Below are 24,156 nucleotides of genomic sequence, written 5' to 3' on the forward strand. Positions count from 1 at the left end.
TAGGAAAGGGAATTTGCCATCTTTATCTGATCTGGCCTACATATGACTCCAGACCCAGAACAAATGTGGTCAACTCTTAAATTCGCTCTGAAATCATAGAATCCTGACAGTGCAGAAGACCATTTGACTCATTAAGCCTGCACCGACAACAATCCCACTCAGGTCCTATCCCTGTAACCCCAGGTATTTACCATGCTCATCCCCCTGACACTAAGGGACAACTTAGCATGGCCAATCCACCTAACCTGCACATCTTTGGAAATGGTCTAACAAACTACTTTGTTCAAGAACAATTAGGGATGGGCCAGGTATGCTGGCTCAGTTAGTACCACACATATCCGATGATACTAAAACACATGAGCCTTTGTCACAAACGAAGTAGAGAAATTAGATAGGATAAAAATAGATAAAGCATTTAAAAAGTTGGTGAAGCTTATAAAATAATGTCTCCCATTTCAGATGGGATGCATTTAAGGTTGTTAGGGTAGAAATAGCAGGAAATCTATCCATAATCTTTCAATCCTCCTTAGATAGGGCAGTGTGCCAGAGGATGGTGGGTTGCAAATGTTATGCCAATGTTCATAGGCAGTTAAGGCAGTAAAAAATTAAAGGTTAGTCTGTCTAACGTGGATGAAGTGGAACTTTCTGACACTATATAAAATTATGCATTTTAGCAATGATCAGAGACAAAATTAACTGTCACTTGGAAAAACATGGGTTTATCAATGACAGCTCACATAGATTTACTGAAGTAAAATCAAGTGGCTATATTGATCGAGTTACTTGATGAAATAACAGAGGTATTTACTGAGAGTTGTGCAGCTGGTGTTCTCTATGTGGATTTTCAAAAGGCTGAACACACTTGTTAGCAAAATTAAAGCCCATGGAATTAAAGGCACAATGGGAGCTGGGATACAAAATTGGCTAAGGGCCAAAAGCAGATCAGTAGTCAATGGTTTGTTTACCTAGACTGGAGGAAAGCATTCAGTAGTGTTCAAGGACCCCACACACCACAGACATACTCCCCTCACCTTCTTCCATCAGGAAAAAGATACAAAAGCCTGACAACATGCAGCCTGCTGCCATCAGACTTTTGAAATGGACCTATCATACAATAAGTTGAACTTTCTCTACACCCTAGCTGTGACTGTAATACTATATTCTGCACTCTCTCCCTCCCTTCTCCCCTATGTACTCTGCAAATAGTATATTTTGTTTGTATAACACACAAGAAACAATACTTTTCACTGTATCCCAATATATACAACAATAATAAATAAAATCAAATTAAGTATTGATATTTATTAGTATTCAGGCTTGAGTCCACAAGTTGCAATTTAAAAGTTTGCAGATGGCTTGAAACTTAGAAAAATTTTAAAGAATGAGAAGGATACAGCAGATTTCAGGAAACATTGGGTGAAATTCTCCAGCTCTTCCAGCTGGCAGGATCTTCCAGTCCTGCCGAAGTTGACCCCCTGCCACAGGATCCCTAACAGCAGCATGGGTGAGGAATGAAAATCACCATTGACTTTGGCAACCAATGGTTAGCCATCTCTGCCACAGAAAAACCCATTGTGGGGAGGTTGGAGAGTTCTGTCCATAGATCGGCTGGTGAAATGGACATCTCCATGGTAGATAAAACTTACTGAAGTGTGAAATGATACTTTTTGAAAAGAAAAATGAGAAGCAATATAATTAGTACCATTTTGAAACAGGTTCAGAAACAGAGAGAATGGGGGTTTACATAGAGTAATCTATGAAAATGACAACAAGTTGGTAGTTTAAAAAAAAATTCAAGATCTTTGGATTTCTTAATAGAAGCATAGAGCGTGTTAGGAAATGGAAATAGTTTTAAGCAAATTATATTTGTATTCTGTGACTGTTAGGAACAAGATATAGCTTTCAATTTAACTTGTATTCCTATATTTGTGTGCTAATGGAGGCACTTGAGTTTTGGTTTCACTTTATAAGTTGCCTGCATTGTACTGAGGTTTTGTGACTCTTAAAGGGAAGTCAATAGAAAACAAGGTAATAAAAATGATACTGTTGCTTAGAAAAAGGGGATTGGAGAGAGAGAGATCCACAGATATGTAAGGCTACCCAGAAGGAAGCAGCTTTCTGCAGAAAGTGTCAGAACATGCAGCACATGGAAAGGTACAGATGTCAAGTCCAAAACTAAAAAGAAAACCAAAATCCAAGAGGGGAACAGGAGAAAGGTCCCAAATTCAAAGAAAAAGAAAAAGAACAAGAATCTAGAAAAGGTCCTGTTAAGTGAAGCGCAAAGGACATTGCATGTTTGAAGAGAGGTGCAGGAAGCAGACTTAAAGCAAAAGAGGCTTGCAAGGAGCCAGAAGATTAAAGCAGACAGCTGAAGGTCTATAACTTTTACTATTTCCCTGTGAAACAGTGATGTTCTGTTGTACAGCTGAGTGTCTGAGACTATGCAGAAGGTGAAGCCTGAATCAGAAGGGGCTGGAAACCCTGGAGGTGGATCCATGTTGAAGATATCCGAGTGAAAGCAGTTTGGGAAGAAACACCAAGGCGAGTTCTTTGAGGATGGAAATTGGAAACCCAAGTTAAAAGAGAGAGCTTCTGTGAGACTAGTTGGCTTACTGTGTGACAAGCATCTGGGGGAAGAAATCCATAGAATCTATTGGGATGGCATCTATCACTTGGTTTCAGAGTGCAGCGTGTCTGATAACAGGTCAGTTTATATGCATTGTGTACTTAACATGAACATTAGAACATAGGATAGATTTTGTAATTTGTGATATTCTTATGAATCTGTATAGATACTTGGGGTGAAGGAGTTTTGTAATATCATTCATTTTTTTCCTTTTTTAATAACTATTTTATTCTTTTGTTAAAAGCTCATCAGCTGACTCCTGTGACTTTATTCACTAGCCACCAGCGACATTTCTACACAAAACAAAGTTAGATTCTATCAAGTCAGATTCCTTTCTGGGGTCTGACTTGTCCACTGGTAATATCAACTGGGATGATAAGTACAAGGAAGTTATACCAAAACTTGTAATTCACTAGTTAGGCCTCAGTTGGAGTGACGTAACCAATTTTGATCAACAAACTTTAGGAAGAATTTAAAGTTTTAAAGTCTGTTTATTATTGTCACAAGTAGATTTGCATTATCACTGTAATGAAGTTACTGTGAAAATCCCTTAGCCGCCACACTCCAGTGCCTGTTCGGGTACATCGAGGGAGAAATTAGCATGGCCAATGCTCCTAACCAGCACATCTTTTGGATTGTGGGAGGAAACCCATGCAGACGGGGGGAAAACGTGCAAACTCCACACAGACAGTAATCCAAGCTGGAAACAAACCCGGGCCCCTGGCACTATGAGGCAGTAGTGTTAACCACTGTGCCACTATGCTGCTTTTGGAGAGCGCAGAGGCGGCTTCCTGGAATGGTATCACAGACGAGCGATTTTACTTATGTGAGTAGACCAGTGAAGCTGGGATTAAAGCAGAGAATGTTAAGGGGAAATTTGACTTGAGATATTTAAATTCACGAATGGTTTTGATAAAGTATGTATAGAGAAACCATTTCCATTTGCTAAAAGTCACTAACCCAAGGGCTTGTATTCCTATATTTGTGTGCTAATAAGGGCATTTGAGTTTTGGTTTCACTTTATAAGTTGCCTGCATTTTACTGAGGCTTTGCGACTCTTAAAGGGAAGTTAAAAGAAAACAAGTTAATAAAGATGATACTGTTGCTTAGAAAAAGGGGATTGGAGAGAGAAAGATCCACAACTAAGTAAGGTTATCCAGAAGGAAGCAGCATTCTGCAGAAAGTGTCAGAACATGCAGGATGTGGAAAGGGACAGATAGCAAGTCCAAAACTGAAAAGGAAACCAAAAACCAAGAGGGGAAAAGGAGAGAGGTCTCAAATTCAGAGAAAAAGAACAAGAATCTAAAAAAGGACGCAGATTTAAGAGCCAGAAATGAGATCAGAATTTTTTTTTTGCTCCAAGTTATTTTAATCTGCAAAGCACTGCCTAAGGCAAATTCAGTAGTAACTTCAAACGAGAGCAGGATAGGTACTTGAAGAGAAATGGGGCAATGGTCTCCATCTACACCACGATTAATGCCAAGATATTTACTGACTGGGTAAAACAGGCCAAACACAGAGTATTGCCTCAATGGTCATTAACATTGACTGGACTGTTGTGCTTTTGGAAATAGCCTTTGCATTTATCCTCTGATTATATAAAGCTACTTGTTTACATTTAGCACAGATGTAAGAAAATATTTCTCTCAAATTTAAATTTTATTCACACTGTACAACATATATTTTTTAAAAAGAGCAGTATTAACCATTCTTCAGCAGCTAGGACACTGTAATATGTAATGGCACGTGTTGTGCCATTATTCTTCCAGCATCAAGTTCCAAAAACCAACTGGTTCTCACAGAGAAGGTTCAAGATTAAATGGGGGTTGTTGGGAGGGTGGTAGTGAGGGAAGGATTTGTAAAATGGCTAGCATCTCCCAAAGCCCATAGTAGTTATCTCCTAGCAGCTGCTATACAGCAGGATTGGAAAACACTGGAGTGTACATCATCTATCCACAATGTTCAGCTAAAGAATGATGAAGTAGGAGGTGTCAAGCATCATCATTGGAAACCTCCAACCTTGTCTGTGGTTGGGATTCTCCGGTACTGCTGCAGTGAATGTAGTTTTAGCAGAGTGCCAAATTCTCCATTCTCGCTGGCAGTGGGGCGGGAACGAACAAGGTCATTCCACTCTATATATTTCACTGAGGCACTTCTGTGTTAGATAATTAATCAGAAAAAAATAAATAATGTGTAGTCATCATGTTATTTTTAACACAAGGAATAGGTGACAAAAAGGAATAGCCTCCTAAACAACTAACGCCAAGATGGACAGCACATTAATTACTGCACTGTGAAATTTATTTTCTTCCACCGCCTCATGACTGGTCTCATCATAGACTGTAAGGCCTGATGCAAACCGACAATTGTGGCACGTTAGGAAGGGTCCTCGGAGCATTGGCCCTTTGATCCACAATACACAAGTTATGTTTCAAAAAATCAAATTGTCACTTGTTGAAGGCTTTGCAAGTACTGTGCATGAAATATATTTCCAGTGCTGTGCTACTGGGTGCTGCTTGCACAGACGACTAATAAACATTCAGGCAAAATTTCCAAGTTCATCATTTGGAAGCGTGTCTCAGGTCTATTCTTCCACCAGTCAGCTGCGATCTTTTCAGGATAGATGGCATCTGGAGCAACCAAAAACAAGACAGAGAGGTTTCGGTTCAATTCCCAGTCAGATGGTTTAAATCAAAGTTCTTTGCATACAATGACGCAAAGCTGTGCTGATCGTCACCTACGGTGCCATGATGTGGTTAAAAGAACGAAAACTCTTTGCACTAGGAAAAGTGTGTGGCTCAGTGGATTATTACACATTTGACGAGCCCTTAATTTAGATGGTAGAAGCAAAGGTCACAAAACTCTGCTGTTCATAATTCAGGACCAAAAAATAGAATCATGAAATCCTACAATGCAGAAGGAGGCCATTCGGCCCATCAAGTCTGCACTGACCACAATCCCACCCAGGCCCTGTCCCCGTAACCCATTTACTCTAGCCAGTCCCCCAGGCACTAAGGGGCAATTTGGTATGGCCAATCCACCTAACCCGCACATCTTTGGACTGTGGGAGCACCCAGAAGAAACCCATGCAGGGATAGGGAGAACGTGCAAATGCCAAACAGACAGTGACCCAAGCCAGGAATCGAACCCGGATCCCTGGCATTGTGAGTCAGTGCTAACCACTGTGACACCATGTCAAGTTTTGGAGTCCCCACTGGGAGTCGTTAAAATATACATTAATGCATTGTAATATCTTCTGTTCAGATAGGGGTTCAGGCACATCATTGGCAACTTATAAAGGAAACTTTAAGCGGTTTAAGGCTGCAATTCATCACCGCACTCTTAAAGGCAACAAACGAAACCCTTGCTAGTGATGCCCATATCTCAAGAATGTCTCACAAAGAAACTTGCAGAAAGTTATCACCTTCAATTTGATTGCATGTTTTTCATGTCATCAGGTCTGCACATGAAATTAAATTTTACGATTCATTTAAACAATTTGTACTCAAATATTCTGGAGAGCAAACACTTTCATTTAGATCAGCAAGCAGCCAAAAGGGAATGGGACATATACTGTACCAGAAAAGGATGAAGTTGCAGGGCAATGAGGAAAGAGCAGGGTTACGTGCAACTAGCTGGCGCGCTCTTTCAGAGTTGGCACAGGCATAATTGGCTAAATGGGCCCTTTCTCTGCCGTTAGATTAAATCGCTGGAAGTGAAACGTACCGGCGGAGGTGCTGGAGGCTCAAGATGTCGACCCAGAAAGGACAGTAAGCGTCGCCACATTAGTCCACTCCCGAGAAACATTATTCCAGTTACCAACCAGAAGAACCGGGGGTCCTGGAAACAAAACGGTTTCATGGTTGATGCTGATTGAACAGAAAGACATCATTGTTTTGTTAAGTAGCTATTCGGTTCCACAGTCTATTCTGAAGGTTACAAACTTTATTAAACCTGACTGGGGCTACATTGTATATTTATACTTTGATTGATTTGTAGCTTAGTGTCTTAGTGATCAGAGAATGGTTCCAGGTTTGAAGATCTTTGTTACGTGAAGAATCTGGGGCTGTTCTCCTCTTATAGAGAGAGTTAAGAGGATACATGATGGAGGTGTTCAAAATCATGAGGACTTTGGACAAAGTAAGTAGAGAGAAACTGTTCATTTGTGGAAAGATCATAAAACAGAGGGCACTGATTTAAGGTGACTGGCAAAAGAACAAACAGTGACATAAGGAAAAACTTTTCTTTTACACAGTAAGTGGTTGGGATCTGGAAATACTGCCTTAAAGTGTGGCGGAGACAGATTCAATCATGGCTTTCAGGAAGGAATTGGACAAGAACCTGAAGAGAGAATAAACTGCAGGTGTATATGAAAAGGTCTGGGAAGTGGGACTAGTTGATTTGCTACTGCAGCGGAGCAGCATGATGATGTTAGGCAGAATGGCCTCCTTCTGTGTTGTAACCATTCTATGATTCATTGGAATCCTAAATAAGCAGAAATGTCACAGGGCCTGTGTGAAGGATTAAAGCTTTTTTGGAGAAAGTACATCTATGTTCCGAATGTGATTATTATGGTTGGATGTGATATTTATTATGATACAAAATTGCCTTTTCTTTTACACGATAAATAATAAACATTGCCCACACTCCAGTAGTGTTGGAGTGCATGTCATCCCAACATTGCTATCTACTGCTATTGTAACATACAACACATGACAACTTTGTCAGGATAGGTCAAAACAAGTCATTGAACCACTAGGTGTATACCCAATTTCAGTTCCTATTAATTATAGGGTTCATAGAATTCCTACAGCGCAGGAGGAGACCATTTGGCCTATCAAGTCTGCACTGACCACAATCCCACACTGCCCCTATTCCACTAATCCTACGTATTTACCCTGCTAGTCATCCTGACACTAAAAGCCAATTTAACATGGCCAATCAACTTAACCTGCACACCTTTGGAATGGGTGCACTCAGAACAGAAGAAGATGTGGGCTATCTTGTTTGTTTATTTTTGTAATAGGAATGGGACTAAGCACAGGTGGGCAAAAAATAGAATTTACTCCTGATGTATTTATAAGAAACACAAAAATTAAGGGAGTGGGCAAGAACAAGGAGGTTGTCCTTTAAGGTTGTGAGAGGCATCATATGGGTGGGGGAAGGGGCTAGGGAATGGAAGAACTGGATCTAGCTGTGGAGGAGGGGAGATTGTATGATTTTGAAAAAGACTTTGGAGACAATGAAAGGTGAAACCGTAGGCTGTGGTGTATTGGTGGAGTAAATGAAGTGGGGAGCATGGGGAGGGGAGGAACCGGGATTCCACGTGTAGTTCAAAGGGACAGTATTGGGAGAAAAGGGCTGGCAGCAGCGGAGGAGTTATTAGCAGGGTGAAGAGCTGTGCGATGAGATGGATGAGTGAAGAAACAAAGCAAACACATTGCGAGATGGTAGTTGGCTGAGCACTGTGGATCATGTTTTTTCCCACTCACCACTGCCCCTTTCCAAACCACCCCTCACCTGGCCCAAAAAAGAAAGCAAAAAAAATTGAAAAAAGGGATTGAAGAGCAGGCGGAAGGGCAAGCTGACAGGCACAATGGGCCAAATGGTTTTATTCTATGCTGTAAGATTCTACGGTTGTTCAGATTTGCTTTGATTAACTCTAGTTGGGCAGGGCTTGCTGCTCAATCTTCACTTCCAAATACCTGAGGCACAAATCATTCAAGATAAATCAACTATTTGGTATTTATCTTTGGTTGAGTGTTTTAGCATCTTTAATGAATCTCATCTTTTCTCTATCTGACCTCTTTCCACTCTAGTACCAGGAGAATCTTTTCTGATTATGCTCTTCTCCTATCAAAACTCACTGTGGAAATTTCAAAGCAGGAAACTGAAAACATCAATCTGCAGAGGCAATTGTCTATTGTACATTATATCCAATAGTGGGTCAAAACATTCCATCATCATGCTAATAAGCAGCAGAGTAGCATAGAATCACTACAGTGCAGAAGGAGTCTATTCGACCCATCATGTCCGCATCAGCTCTCAGTGTATCCCATCCAGGCCCTATCCCCATAACCCCATGTATTTATCCTACCAATCCCCCTAACCTACACATCTTTGTACACTAAGGGACAATTTTAGCAATGCCAATCAATCTAACCTGCACTCCTTTGGATCACTGAAGGAAACTGGGGCATCCAGTAGGAAACCCATGCAGCCACAGAGAGAATGTGCAAGCTCCACACGGACAGTCACCCAAAGCTGAAATTGAACGCGGGTCCCTGGGGCTGTAAGGCAGCATTGCCAACCATTGTGCCATATGTGACTTAACACTGCAGTAACCCAACATAAACCTAGACCCAACCTGCAGCTTCATCCTTTCCAAGTTAATCTTTCCCAGAGGCAACCAGGTGGCATTGCAACAACAGGTGTACCCCAAGCAAAGGTGACCCATACCAAAGGCAGTTTCTACAACCCAAGGTCAATGAATAGCAGTCTGGCAAGATATTGGCATCAGGACAACCAGTTCTTTGGTGACGTCAGCAAGAGAGAGTGCACACTAAATTGTTCTCACCTCTTCAAAGGAAGATTCCAAATTCATACCAAAGGCAACTCCTAGAATTCCAAACAGGGAAACTGAAAAGGTTCCCATTGTCAACTGGAGGTTCAAACGCATCATCACATTCCGGTGGCTGCAGAAAACCAAAATTAGTTAGTCCACACCCACCGGTTCCCATAGATGCATGCTCCACAATAAAACAACACAATGGGCATAAATTCTATACAAGCTCCTTGAAATGTCACATTCATATTTAACCATGCGATATTTTGAAAGTAGTGGGTCATTTGGATTTGAAATATTAACTCAGTTTCTCTCCACAGATGTGGAGATGCCGGTGTTAGACTGCAGTAAACACAGTAAGAAGTCTCACAACACCAGGTTAAAGTCCAACAGGTTTATTTGGTAGCAAAAACCACTAGCACTCTGAAAGCTAGCAGCTTTTGCTACCAAATAAACCTGTTGGACTTTAACCTGGTGTTGTGAGACTTCTTACTGTGTCTCTCCACAGATGCAGAATTTATCCAACATTTGCTGCTTTTGTTCTAAAAGACAGCAATTGTTTTGCCCCCTTGTTACCAGGATAAACACAATTTTAACATCAAGGAAACAACTAGTTTCTAGGCTTAGAACATTGGGAAACTCAACTGTTCTTGACACCTAAATTTCTAAGGATACTGTGCCAATCGGCCATCTGAAAAACTAACCTGTATTCAAACAGCACCTTCACCTTGAAAAAAAATCCCACAGAACGTTCACAGAAGTAGGCAGAGAAAAAGGGTTGAGGTGGAGAGATTCGGAGGGTGCGAGTGCCCAAAGGTTTGGTCAAAGAAGAAGGTCTTAATGGAAAAATAGGGAGAAAACCGCAGCACATGGAGTCTGTTTGAAGTTAGTCACCATTGGTGGGGCAAATAGAGAGCAATGATAAAGAGGCCAAAGTTGAAGGAATGCAGCGTTCAAGGGACTTGAAGAGGTGGATAGGAAGGGGGCATGGAATGGAAATATTTAAATATGAAAGATGAAAATTTTAAACCCCAGAACTGTGCAAGCTGCTCTGTTTTACGTAAAGAAGTGTAGACGTGAACCATACCAGATTTAATAATGGAGGTGTGCAGCTGACAGCATGAGCAAATGCTCTCTTCATAACCTCTCAGGAAGGAATAAGCTTCAGAGGTAATGATGCAAATAGTGAAAATGATTCCAAACTATATTATTTGACACTTTTCTTGAGAGCACATGTAGGTGAATGTTGATGAAGATGCAGAGCTTGTTTGTCAGCACTCTCTCTGGGTCTACAGAGAAGCTCAACAACTGGGGCAAGGAATCAAATTAATAAAAGCATTGGACAGAAATAGACATTTGTAATGGAGTACAGAACTAGTCTACACATCGCATTGTCTTTCGATTGACATTGATTACCAACACTGATGCACTGGATTACTTCCCCAAGACTTAATTTGTGAAAAAAAATGTCCAGTTTTATATATACCTAAAACAAAAATTAGCTTTAAATAATCTCATTAAGTCACAAAGTTTACCTCAACTATGCCACTTTTGTGACCATATCATTCGGAAATTGGGAGTAAATTTTCAAAACATTTCAAGAATGTAAAGACCTTTCTTTCATTAAAAAGTACAACTTTTCCAATTGAAATCTTTGTACATTTCTAAGAATAATTGTCAGAAATTCAAAAGACCAGGATTGTTTTAGTTTTCAAAGATGTCATTATGAAATTCTGCTTCTTGTGGAGAATCAAACAGCACAAAGATCTATTGGTCCATCATACCTTTTTTCTATTCATTCATGGGAGTTGAGCGTTGCTGGTTGGGCCAGAATTTATTGCCCATTCCCAAATGCCCTTGAACTGGCTTGCCAGGCAATTTCAGAGGGCATTTAAGAGTCAACCACATTACTGTGGATCTGGAGTCACATATAGGCCAGACCACATAAAATTTCCTTCCCTAAAGGGCACTAGTGAACCAGATGGATTTTTACAACGGTTGAGAGCGGTGTCATGGTCACCATTAGGCTTTTGACTGCAAATTTTTATTGCGTTCAAGTTTCACCATCTGCCGTGGTGGGTTTCAAACCAATGTAGCCAGAGGTGTCTGGATTATTAGTCCAGTGACACCACCACCTCCCCTAGACAGACAAGCTGGCTCATTGAAAATACTGTCTGATTAGTCCTAACCTGCCTTTTCTCAAGTGATCTGCTAATGTTTCCCTCTTAAGTATAAATTTCACATGTTGTCTGGTGCATGATAACACCAGGCACAACATCAACCACTTATCACGTTACAATAAATTGTTAAAATCCCAATTAATAGTATCAAATGAGAGTTTTCATTACCTTTTGGTACATGTATCATGTCTCTATATAATAGTTACGTTAGTGCTATTTAAATTAGCTACTATCTCCTAGTTCGTTTGCCCCATGACATTTAGGTGGGTAACACATAGTTAGCCACCCATTTCTTAATGGTGCGCATATAAATAAATCACAGCACCCTAAACTGAAATACTGATGATTCAGAACATTATTTTCTTTCAAAAGGTCTTCAATGTTTTTTTAAAGTTGACAAAAAAATGTCATCCTTTCAAAATAGTGGGTGTTCTAATTTTAATTTCCTATGAACAAATTTTCTATTCAGAACAAATCTTAATCTTAAGCAGGACATAGGCAAAGAGAAAAGGAAAAGGAACGTAGTAGTGATTGGGGATAGTGGGGTGAAGGGTATTGACACTGTCCTTTGTCACAATGACAAAGTGCACAGAAGGGTGTGTTGTCTGCCTGGTGCTCGGGTACGGGATGTCGCAGCTGGGCTGCAGAGGAACCTGGAGTGGGAGGGTGAGAATCCGGTCGTTGTGGTACATGTGGGTGCCAGCGACGTAAGCAAAATGCAGACTGAGGATCTGGGGAGGGAGTATGAAAAGCTTGGAATGGAATTAAAAAGTAGAACCGACAAGGTGGTTATCTCTGGGCTACTGCCTGAACCGTGTGCAGATGGGCGTAGGGTTGACAGGATTAAGGAAGTGAATGGGTGGCTCAGGGATTGGTGTGGGAGGAATGGGTTTGAATTTATGGGGCATTGGCACCAGTATTGGGGTAGGTGGGACCTGTTCGGGAGGGATGGGGTTGGTCTGAACCGTGCTGGGACCAGAGTGCTGGCGAATCGAGTAAAGAGGACTGTAGACAGGGCTTTAAACTAATTATGGGGGGGGAGGGTGTGAGGGTAGGTGACCTTACAAGGCCTAAAGTTAAGGAGAGTGTACATGTAAGGGAAGAGGCCGAGGATGTCCCAATAATAGAGGGAGTAGGGGGCGTGAGTATAGTTGGTGGCGTTGCGGCAAATAGGGTCCAGGTGAAGGCTGGGATGAAAGCACTTTATCTGAATGCACGAAGCATTCGGAATAAAGTGGATGAGCTGATGGCGCAGATCGACACAAATGGATACGATCTGGTGGCCATTACAGAGACGTGGCTGCAGGGTGACAGGGACTGGGAGCTGAATGTACAGGGCTATCAAGTGTTTAGGAAGGATAGACAGGAGGGAAAAGGGGGGGGCGTAGCTCTGCTGATTAAGGATAGCATCACGGTGGTAGCAAGGGATGATATTGGAGCCAAGGAGCAGAGGGTGGAATCGTTGTGGGTGGAGATTAGGAACAGCAAAGGGAGGAAGACGCTGGTGGGTGTCGTCTATAGGCCCCCGAATAATGATCTGGAGGTGGGGCGGGCTGTTAACGCGCAAATAAGTGCGGCGTGCAGGAATGGGACGGCCGTAGTTATGGGGGATTTCAATCTGCATATTGATTGGTCGACCCATGTTGGACGTGGGGGGCTCGAGGAAGAGTTCTTGGAATGCTGCCGGGATAGTTTCCTCGAACAGTGTGTGTTGGAGCCGACGAGGGAGCGAGCTATCTTGGATCTGGTGCTATGTAATGAAGCGGGTAGAATTAGGGACCTTGTGGTGAAGGATCCTCTTGGGGAGAGTGATCATTGTATGGTGGAGTTTCTGGTGCAGATGGAGGAGGAGAAAGTGGGTTCCCGGACACGCGTCCTTTGTTTGAATAGAGGGAAATACGGTAGGATGAGAGAAGAATTGGCGAATGTGGACTGGGGGAGCGCGTTGGAGGGAGGGTCTGTTAAGGAGCAGTGGAGGATCTTTAAGGAGATCTTTCTTGGTGCTCAACGGAAATTTATTCCGATGGTCAAAAAGGATAGTAAGAGGAGAGGTAATAAGCCGTGGATAACGAAGGAGGTGAAGGAAAGTGTTAAACTAAAAGCGGAGGAATTTAGAGTAGCTAAGAGTAGTGGGCGAGAAGAGGATTGGGAGAGGTTTAAATGTCAACAAAGATTGACAAAGAAGTTGATAAGGAAGGGTAGGAGAAACTATGAAGCTGGGCTAGCGCTTAATATAAAAAAGGATAGCAAGAGTTTTTATAAATATATAAAAAGGAAGAGGCTGGCTAGGGTGAATGTTGGTCCTTTAGAGGATGAGAAAGGGGACCTAGTGGTAGGGGATGGGGATATGGCTAAGGTATTGAATAACTTTTTTGTTTCTGTCTTCACGGAGGAGGACGTGAATAATTTGCCGGGTGTTAGCGATAGAAAGGTAGTAGGACTGGAGGGTCTTAATGACATTACTGTTACTAGAAAGGCGGTGCTCGACAGACTGGAGGGGCTGATTGTGGACAAGTCCCCAGGACCGGATGGAATGCATCCGAGGGTTCTGAAAGAAATGGCGGAGGTGATAGTGGATGCCTTGGTGGTTATTTTCCAAACGTCGCTGGATTCCGGGGAAGTGCCGGATGATTGGAAAACGGCTAATGTTACGCCGTTGTTTAAGAAGGGTGCCAGGCAAAAGGCGGGGAATTATAGGCCGGTTAGTTTAACATCTGTGGTAGGTAAAATGTTAGAATCTGTCATTAAGGAGGAAATTGCGAGGCATCTTGAAGGGAATTGCTTGATAGAGCAGACGCAGCACGGTTTCATTAAAGGGAAGTCGTGTCTGACAAATTTACTGGAGTTCTATGAGGATGTGTCTAGGGCGGTGGATAGAGGAGAGCCGGTGGATGTGGTCTTTCTAGATTTTCAGAAAGCGTTTGACAAAGTGCCTCACAAGAGGTTATTGCAGAAGGTCGAGGGACATGGAGTTGGGGGTAGGGTGTTAGCGTGGATAGAGGATTGGTTGTCAAATAGGAGGCAGAGAGTGGGGGTCAACGGGTGCTATTCGGATTGGCAGATGGTGACTAGTGGAGTGCCCCAGGGGTCAGTGCTGGGACCTCAGCTTTTTACCATTTATACAGATGATCTGGAGGAGGGAACCGAGTGTAGAGTGTCGAAATTTGCTGATGACACCAAGATTGGGGGAACGGCAAATTGTGCGGAGGGTGTGGAGAGTCTGCAGAAGGATCTAGATAGGCTGGGCGAATGGGCCAGGAAATGGCAAATGGAATTTAATGTTGGCAAGTGTGAGGTGGTCCACTTTGGTAGGAAAAATGGTAGGAAGGACTATTGCTTACGAGGCGAAAAACTGCAGCAGGCGACGGTGCAGGGGGACCTCGGGGTCCTTGTGCATGAGTCGCAAAAACCCAGCTTGCAGGTGCAGCAGGTGGTCAGGAAGGCGAATGGGATGCTGGCCTTCATAGCGAAGGGGATTGAATATAAAAGTAGGGAGGTCTTGCTGCAGCTGTATAGGGCATTGGTGAGGCCGCAACTGGAGTACTGTGTGCATTTTTGGGCGCCGCACCTGCGCAAAGATATTTTGGCCTTGGAGGGAGTGCAGAGGAGGTTTACTAGGCTGATACCGGAGTTGAGGGGGTTGAGCTATGAGGAGAGGCTGAATAAACTGGGCTTGTACTCGTTAGAGTTTAGAAGAATGAGAGGAGATCTCATTGAGACGTATAAGATGATGAATGGGATGGATAGGATAGAGGTGGAAAGACTCTTCCCGCTCAAAAAAGACAGTAGGACTAGGGGGCACAGCCTCAAGATAAAAGGGGGGCGGTTTAGAACGGAGTTGAGGAGGAACTTCTTCACTCAAAGGGTGGTGAATCTCTGGAATTCTCTGCCCGTTGAAGTGGTGGAGGCTGCCTCGCTAAATATTTTTAAGACGCGGGTTGATGGGTTTTTGATAGGAGAGGGGATTAAGGGTTATGGGGAGAGGGCGGGAAAGTGGAACTGAGCAGCGACAGATCAGCCATGATCTTATTGAATGGCGGGGCAGGCTCGAAGGGCTGGATGGCCTACTCCTGCTCCTATTTCTTATGTTCTTATGTTCTTAATGTGGCCTGTAACAAATTCAATTGGCATGTTGGTTTGGAAATGAAATCTGTAAGCAAATGTAGTGTTGCTAAAAATTCTACTGCACTAATTAATTAATGATGAGAACAATATAATCAAATAAATAAATGTGTGTGCATCTTGCCTCAGTCATAATGAGGGGAAGATTGCTGACATTAACCAACCTGTCTAAGTTGATAAAAATGATGCTCTCAGAGTCATCTATTAACACTTTCAACTCTCGCACTGAATTAGACAAGTCTTCAGCCTGTCGGTAATAGCTTTCTAGAAGCAGTTCCATCTCTTCCGCAGGATTAATTCCTCTATTATTCTGTTCACTGCGAACAAAGGAAGTATAGGTAATCCCCACCAACACAGCAAAAGCACTTAATTTTAAATATCACAAGATTTCTATAGAGTCATAGAGGTTTACAGCATGGAAAAAGACCCTTCAGCCCAACTTGTCCATGCCACTCAGTTTTTACAACTAAGCTAATCCCAATTGACCTCATTTGGCCCATATCCTTCTATACCCAGGTAACTGTCTAAAGCGTTTTAAAAGGCAAAGTTGTACCTGCCTCTACTACTGCCTCTACTACTCTGTTCCAGATACTCACCACCCTGTGTGTGAAAAAGTTGCCCCTTTGAACCCTTTTGTATCTCTCTCCTCGCACCTTAAACCTCTGCCCTCCAGTTTTAGACCCCCCTACCTTTGTGAAAATATCTACCTCATCTATGCCCTCATTATTTTGTAGACCTCTATCACCCCTCAGCCTCCTACTCACCAGAGAAAAAAGTCCCAGTCTATCTAACCTCCCCTTATATCTCAAACCTTCAAGTCCCAGTAGCATCCGAGTAAATCTTCTCTTTTGAGATATGTCTCAAACAACTTCAATAAACATAATTCCTTTCAAGTAGATCCATTCATAATTTATTCACTTCATGCCACTTTTCATAACAAGAGCATCTGCAGATTATTTATTACCCTTAGGTAGGGGAGAATGGTTCTATGTGAAAATACTGTCTGCATCATATTTGCAGCATGCGCTGGCTTTTCAACACTGAGTCCTGGAGATTGGATTCAGCCCAAGCATGTATGATAATGGCTTCAACTTAAATGGGGTCAAGCCTTCAACTGAATTTGATTCTTCGTAATCCAATTCCCACAGGCAAGGTATTTATAATTTATCTTCAGGTGCTGCATGAGCTGAAACAGTTGCTGGAATTCTGCTACCCTACCCACTACAGAATCGGAGCGAGCGAGGGGTGGACAATGGAAACGTCCATTGACTTGAGGCAGGAATTTCCAATTGCACTCGTGTGAGGAAATAAAATCCCATCCAGTATCTCCGATCTTGGATGCCGCAAACTGTGAAAAACGAAACCCTATTTAGTAGAGATTTTGCCTTGGAGAAAAGGGTGAAAGCTACCATTATGGCAAGGCAGAAGAGCTCCAAATATACACTGAGCAAGGAATTCATATCTAATTTCATCACCATCCGACGCCCCCCCCCCACACACAATGTGCCAGACAACGATCATCTCCAACAAAAGAAGATCTAATCATCACCCCTTAACATTCAATGGCATTACTATCATTGAATCCCCCACTATTGATATTGTGGGGTTAATGTTGACCAGAAACTAAACTGGGCTAGCCATATAGATACTGTAGCTGGAAGAACAGGTCAAAGGCTAGGAATCCTGTGGCGAGTAATTCACCTCTTGACTCCTTAAAGCCTGTCCAGCATCTACAAGGTGAAAGTCAGGAGTGTGATGGAATACTCTCCCCTTGCCTGGATGAGTGCAGCCCCAACAACATTCAAGAAACTCAACACCAGCCAAAACAAAGCAGCCCACTTGATTGCTATGCCTTTCACAAACATTCAATCCCTCCACTACCGATGAACAGTGGCAGCCACGTGCATCATCTACAAGATGCACTGCAGGAACTCACCAAAGCTCCTTAGGCAACACCTTCAAAACCCATAACCGCTGCCATCTAGATGGACAAAGGCAGCAAATAGCTGGAAGCACCACCATCCTGACTTGAAAATATATCACCGTTTCTTCACTGTCACTGGGTCAAAATCCTGGAACCCCCTCTATAACAGCATGGTGGGTATACCTACACCCACATGGACTGCAGTGGTTCAAGAGGGCAGTTCACTACCACCTTCTCAAGGGAACAAGTTCTGGCCTAGCCAGGCTGCCCACATCTCATAAAATGAATTGTAAAAACTGCTGGGAATGAAAACTGAAATATGGATCACAAAACAGATACCAAAGTCATCAGCACCAGGTACAAGAATCTGGTCACTGTCTCCTCTCCATTTCATGTTGAGGCTAGATAATGAGTACTATTTAACTACTCAGTACTCAAAATAAAAGTAGAAAGCAGTCCTGCACACAAACACACACACGTTTCCAAACTTGGGAAAAAGAAAAAAAATTATCCTTCTATAATATGTAACTTCAAAAGCAGATTTCAAATGCTTCTCCAACCCCAAAATTACAAACTACGTATTGCCTTTTTTTTGAGCTAAATGGAAATGCTAAGTGCAAAACAAGATAAAAACATTGGCTACACTAACGGCAGTGTTACAACGAAGTCAAAAGCGAACCTGCTTGAGACTTTTGACACAAGTGAAAATAAATAAAGCTGAACACATACAAGACATGTTGCTCACTCCATTTGGTGAGGCAAAGTTCTTCTATCTGTTTCTCTTCATCTAGAATCTCCAGTAATGCCTCCTTGAAGACCTTTATATCCGTCTCCAACTCAGATAGGCTATGAAAGAAAACAGGCGTAAATGTTCTGATATGACTGCAACACAAGCTACATATGAAATAATTATTTAATGTCTGCATATGTTAAGTGTTAAATCTGCACAAATCTCCTGGCAACTTGTCATCATAAATGTTGACATAGGAATTTATAAAGAGAACTTAGACGTGACTCTACACTGTTGTTGTACCAGCTGTAGCAGAGGAACTGCAAAGCTGCTCATCAGATTGCATGGAGGTAGAAGAACAAAAGAAATAGGAGCTGGAGTAGGCCATTCAACTCTTCGAGAAAAGTAATTAACAGATAGAAAGGAAAATACTCACACAATCTATATTCATATCCAGATAATTCCTGTTCTCTCCCCATCCCAGATTCCAAGTCCCACCTTTGAACTTATTTAGATAGAAATATTTCACAATTGCAGCAAAAAAAAATTGAAACCCTTGCAAATGTTCCACCAGGGCCATTTGGGTCCAGACCTCATTCAGCTTTAGCCTTAACACGGGCAAAAGAGCCTAATTCAAGAGGAGGTGAGAATGACTGCACTTGACATCAAGGCAGTATTTAACGGAGGACAGCATGGGGAAGCACAAATCAACTTAAGTCATAGGGAACTGGGGGGAAACCTTCCACTGGTTGGAGTCATAACTGGCACAAAGGAAGTTAATTGTGGTTGTTGAAGGCAAATCATCTCAGCCCCAGGACATTGCTGGACAGGTTCCTCAGGGCAGAATTATAAAAATCATTACATAGCCTATTGTGTCACTGCCAGCTGATATGGAGCTGGCCAGTCTTTCACTTTCCAGCTCTTCATCCACAGCCTCGTAGGTTATCACACCAGGTGCAGATTCTAGTACCTTTTACACGTCACGAGGATTTTTGGCTCTGTCAGTGAGTTTCAGATCCCCACCATTTTCTGAATGAAAATAATGACCCTCATATTCCTCCCCAAATTAATTTTATATTTTGGCTGATAAAGACAAATATCCTGTATGCCTTCTTGACGACCTTACGTAGCTGTTTCACCACCATCAGGAATTTATGGACATGAATTCGCAATACCCCTCTATGCTTCTCAGTATCTGACCATTTATTGTGTATTCTCTTGTCTTAGAAACAGAGAAAATAGAAGCAGCGGGGGGCCATTCCATCCTTTGAGCTTGCTCCACCATTCATTTGGATCACGGCTGATCATCAAATTCAATATCCTGATCCCACCTCCCCCCTGATATCCCTTGATCCCTTTAGCCCCAAGAGTGATAGCTATAGTCTTGCTCACATGCCCCAACCGAATTATTCATAGTTCCCTGGACTGAACTGCATTCACTAGTGCTCCTGCTACCAGACCAGTCCATTCATATATTCTAGCTGCAAGCTTTCATCTTCATTACCAACCGCATGGCCAATTCCTGTAGTCTGAAATATGCAGCTAGATTTTCTGCTTTAAATGTCCAGTAGGTTTTGAACTCTGTAAACCAAATTATGGATCCTATGCTGGCCAACAGTCATTTTATTTATGGATTACGGACAACGCAAACTTGCACAGGAACCATCAGAAAATTGACACTGGAAATCCAAAATACAATCTGAATCATAGAACCCTACAGTGCAGAAAGAGGCCCTTCAGCCCACTGAGTCTGCACCAACCACAATCCCACCCAGGCCCTACCCCCATATCCCTACATATTTTACCCACTAATCCCTCTAACCTAAGCACCTCAGGACACTAAGGGGCAATTTTAGCATGGCCAATCAACCCAACCTGCACGCCTTTGGACTGTGGGAGGAAACTGGAGTACCCGGAGGAAATCCACGCAGAGAACGTGCAAACTTCACACAGACAGTGACCTGTGCCGGGGATCGAACCCAGGACCCCGGAGCTGTGAAGCAGCAGTCCTAACCACTGTGCCATGCCGAAAATGCTGGAAAATTAGAGGGAGAGAGACCAGAATTGATATTTTGACACAATGACCTTGTTAGACGGACCCACAGTCTTGGGGCTAAAAGGATCAAGAGATAATGTGGAGGGAGAAGGTGCGATCAGGATGTTGAATTTGATGATCAGTCAAGATCCAAATGAATGGCGAAGCAGGCTCAAAATGCTGAGTGGCCTACTCCTGCTTCTATTTTCTACGTCTCGAAGACAAGACAGTACACAATAAATGGTCAGATCCCGAGAAGCGTAGAGGGATATTGGACGTTTATTTCCACAAATTCCTGATAGTGGTGAGACATGTACATAAGGTAGTCGAAAAGGCATACCATCATCTTCAAGCCACTCAGAGGGCTGTCCCTAAAGCTGGTTGGATAAAGATTTGCTTTGATTAATTAGGTTTGCAAAACCTGTGCAAGGTGCAATCAAATGATGTCGTGTTTAAGGTGTGAGAACATGTCTCTAATCCTGTTTGATTGAAGGGCCTTTTGATTAGAGATAAATAAAAGCTACTAGCCTTTTATGTAGTTCACTTCATCAACTGTATTTCCTTCCCCATCACAGAAAAGAAGGGGAACTCCAGGAACTTAAACTGCCACATGACTGAATCTTGAATGAATGTAAAAGGGCTCCAAAGTTTAAAATAGCATTGCTTGGACTTAGAAAATGACTTGAAACAATTATGCAGTTAAACACGCTAAAGGTGTTTTCTCACATTCAACAAAATGTAACAGTGGATCACGTAAGGAGGCATTAGAACACATGACCAAAAACGTAGTCAAAAACATAGGCTTTGAGGAGAGCCTTTGTAAGGGGAAGCTGATGCAATTTTTTGAGAAAGCGGGCTGACAGAGCGGGAAATCGAGAAGTGAAATATGCTGTATAAACGCTTTGCAGGGGCAGGTGCTTAAAAACAAGTATGAAATCAGTTGCTCGCAGTCAAAGTAGTCATGGGTTGGGTATGATAAAGAAACGGTTACTGCGAACCATAAAAAGGAGGAATAGGCGCCAAAGATAGAACAAGGGAAGAGAGATGTAGGCGGGTGAAGCTAGCTGAGCAGTTCACGATAAGGAAGTGTGGCGCGGGAGCCAATTAACAAGGGAAGGGAGATGTATGATAAACTGCATAGGCATATAAGGCATAATCATGTATTGTGAGTGTGTGTGTGCCTGCGGGACTGCACCCTTTCTTGCAAGATTGAATAAACTGACGTAGAACGACTCCGCCGTGTCTTTGATTTCAAGAGCGGGGGGGAAGGGGAGTGGGATCGATGTCCCTAGAGGTGTCTCCTTGGACGGGCTCGTCGGTGGAAACCTAACGGTGACAACTGAGCCGATCGAGTTTCCCCCCCAAGGATTGAGTCAGTTGCTCGGGTGTAATCCATACAAACTGACTGGCCTCAGAGAGGGAACCGCCCACATCTCGCACACCTTGAAAGGAAAGTGAAAGGTAGAGACGGCCTAGACAGTAGATGGCAGGATCACCAATAACGGAGTGATTAAAATTGTGAATGTGCAAGAGAGCAGCACTGGAGAATCTCAGAGATCTTGCAGGGTTATAGACCTGGAGAAAGTTATAGGAACAGGGAGAATTGAGACAATGGGAATTTTAAAATTAAAATTGCCAGACTGGGAGGTAGGTTAATGAGCACTGTACCATAGAACCCTACAGTGCAGAAAGAAGCCCTTCGGTCCATTGAGTCTGCACAAAACACAATTCTACCAAGGCCCTACCCCCATATCCCTACATATTATACCCACTAATCCCTCTAACCTATGCATCCCTGGACACTAAGAGGCAATTTCTTAGCACAGCCAATTAATCTAACCTGCACATCTTTGGACTGTGGGGGGAAACCGGAGTACCCGGAGGAAACCCACACAGACAAGAGGAGAATGTGCAAACTCCACACAGACCGTGACCCGAGCTAGGAATCGAACCCAGGATCCTGGAGCTGTGAAGCAGCACTGCGCTACCGTGCCGTCCTAACAGTGATGGATAAACAAGACCTGGGCTGGACTTTTCTGACCGTTCACACCCTGCCATCACTGTAGGCAAAGACAGAAATTTGGCACTCAGCCAAACCTATATTCACTGCAGCGAGACCAGAGAATCCCACTGGCATAAACAGCCTGAAAATTCCGGCCCTGATGTAAGATAGGATATCGGTACCAGAGCTTTAGAGTGGGAGATGGGAGACAAACCAAGGAACTGTTGGAAGTGTCGCATCTCGGGGCAACAAGGGGACAGATGAGGGTTTCAGGAGATGCGTTGAGGCAGGTTAGAGTTGGGCAAAGTCAAGGAGATAGAAATAGGCAATTCTGGTGATAAGGCGTAAGTTTATCTCAGGGTCTAATACTACATAAGGCTGTGAACGGCCTGGTTCACCCTCAGACAGTTCCCAGGCAGCGGGATGAAGTGGATAGCTTGGGTCTGGAGTTTGTGGGAGGGATAGGATACAATAGCTTTGGTTTTTCTGCTCACTCTGTCCTAGATGTTGGACGAGCAGTGTGACAACTCTAGGACAGTCAAGGTCTTGTGAGAGATCGGGGTAATGAGCTGGGAGTCAACAGTGTAATTGTGGTATTATTTTTTGGAGGATATGAAGAATATGGTTGGTGCCCTGTATACATTAGTGCAGAATAATTCAGTAAATGATAAATTGTTAATCCTCTAAAATGCTGACCATACATCAAATTTATAAGCTTTAGGTCAAAGGAAGTACAAGTTCACCATTGAAAATAGCCTTCTAATTGTGGAAATAAAGAAGATATTCAGACAAGACCCAAATTGTAATGAATTAATTAAACGTTTGGTTAGATTCATTTACTCTTACTTTTTACTGGCTTGAAGCAAGACATGTAGCTTGCTTCGATCAATTGACAACTGTTTGGGGTCCACCAGGGCTTCTACCATCTCGAGTATCTGAGGCTGCAACTCATTTAGTCTTGATTGCAGAAAGCTAATCTGGAGACAATATAAAAGAGGCTATTTTTAAGAAAAATGGACAAAGTCCTTTTGTTGAATTTCTACGAGCGTAGATTTGAAACAACGTACCAAATTATTTTTAAGAATACATCAGCCTCAAAATGTAATCAGAGTTAAGACTGAATTGTAGCTGAACATGGAGCGATAGAATACAGTTGACTCTATCTCAGTTGGAATCAGTAGATCCAATGTCAATCCAGTAAATATATGTCCATCGCATTAAGGTAAATATAAGTGGCTCAGAAAGATGAAAAGACTTCCTTGTGCATGAAAGGAATATCTTTTTACTTGGATTTCCTACAGTGGTTAGTACTGCGGCCTCACAGTGCCAAGGACTCGGCCTCGATTCCCAGTGTGGGTCACTGTCTGTGCGGTGTTTGCACATTCTCACTGTGCCTTTTTGGGTTTCCTTCAGGTGCTGCAGTTTCCACACACAGTCCAAAAGACGCGCTGATTAGGTGCATTGGCCATGCTAAATTCTCTCTCAGTGTACCTGAACAGACGCTGGAGTGTGGCGCCTAGGGGGATTTCACAGTAACTTCATTGTGGTGTTAATGTAAGCCTACTTGTGACACTAATAAAAAAATTGAACTTAAAACTTAAAGGGGAATGATACCTGGGATTTGGGCGTGGATCCTATCATTTGGCAGCACTCAGGCAGATTGTCCAATAGTATTCATTTGAAAGATTTTCACTCAAAAGTTTTAAATTTTCTTTCCATTGTTTTGTCTTTCCCCTACTTTAAAAATCTTTTCATTCTGAAATGTAGTAAGTTATCTGTATTTAAACTTTGACATTGTGGAATTTTGCACTTCAGAATTTGATTACACTTTGTTTTTTTGGAAAGAGTAACTCAGAAACCACATTATTGCATTCAGGAAGACCAATAACAACACTATTAACAACCAATGTCTTCAAATTCTAATGATTTGTAAAGAATAATTGTTCTAGAATTCTAACAAAATTTAGCTCAG

General features: G+C 42.6%; 1 protein-coding gene across 3 annotated transcripts in view; it reads right to left on the reverse strand.

Moving 5' to 3' along the window:
• Positions 1-3,359: 3,359 nt before the first annotated feature.
• mrs2 (magnesium transporter MRS2) overlaps positions 3,360-24,156 on the reverse strand; it is a 29,312-nt gene continuing 8,515 nt past the window's right edge. For 2 of the 3 annotated variants that reach the window (XM_080203906.1, XM_080203896.1), the window contains exons 6-11: positions 23,031-23,161; positions 18,147-18,263; positions 15,658-15,810; positions 9,204-9,321; positions 6,353-6,466; positions 3,361-5,256 (exon numbers count right to left, since the gene is read on the reverse strand). In XM_080203906.1, coding sequence (XP_080060032.1) covers positions 5,188-5,256; positions 6,353-6,466; positions 9,204-9,321; positions 15,658-15,810; positions 18,147-18,263; positions 23,031-23,161 — 702 coding nt within the window. In that variant the 3' untranslated portion in view covers positions 3,361-5,187. Of the gene's footprint in view, positions 5,257-6,352; positions 6,467-9,203; positions 9,322-15,657; positions 15,811-18,146; positions 18,264-23,030; positions 23,162-24,156 lie in introns of all 3 variants that reach the window. The other variant, XM_080203915.1, reaches the window with a different exon arrangement.

This window comes from Carcharhinus amblyrhynchos, chromosome 2, assembly GCF_965287045.1.
Source record: "Carcharhinus amblyrhynchos chromosome 2, sCarAmb.v2.hapA, whole genome shotgun sequence".
NCBI lineage: Eukaryota > Metazoa > Chordata > Chondrichthyes > Carcharhiniformes > Carcharhinidae > Carcharhinus > Carcharhinus amblyrhynchos.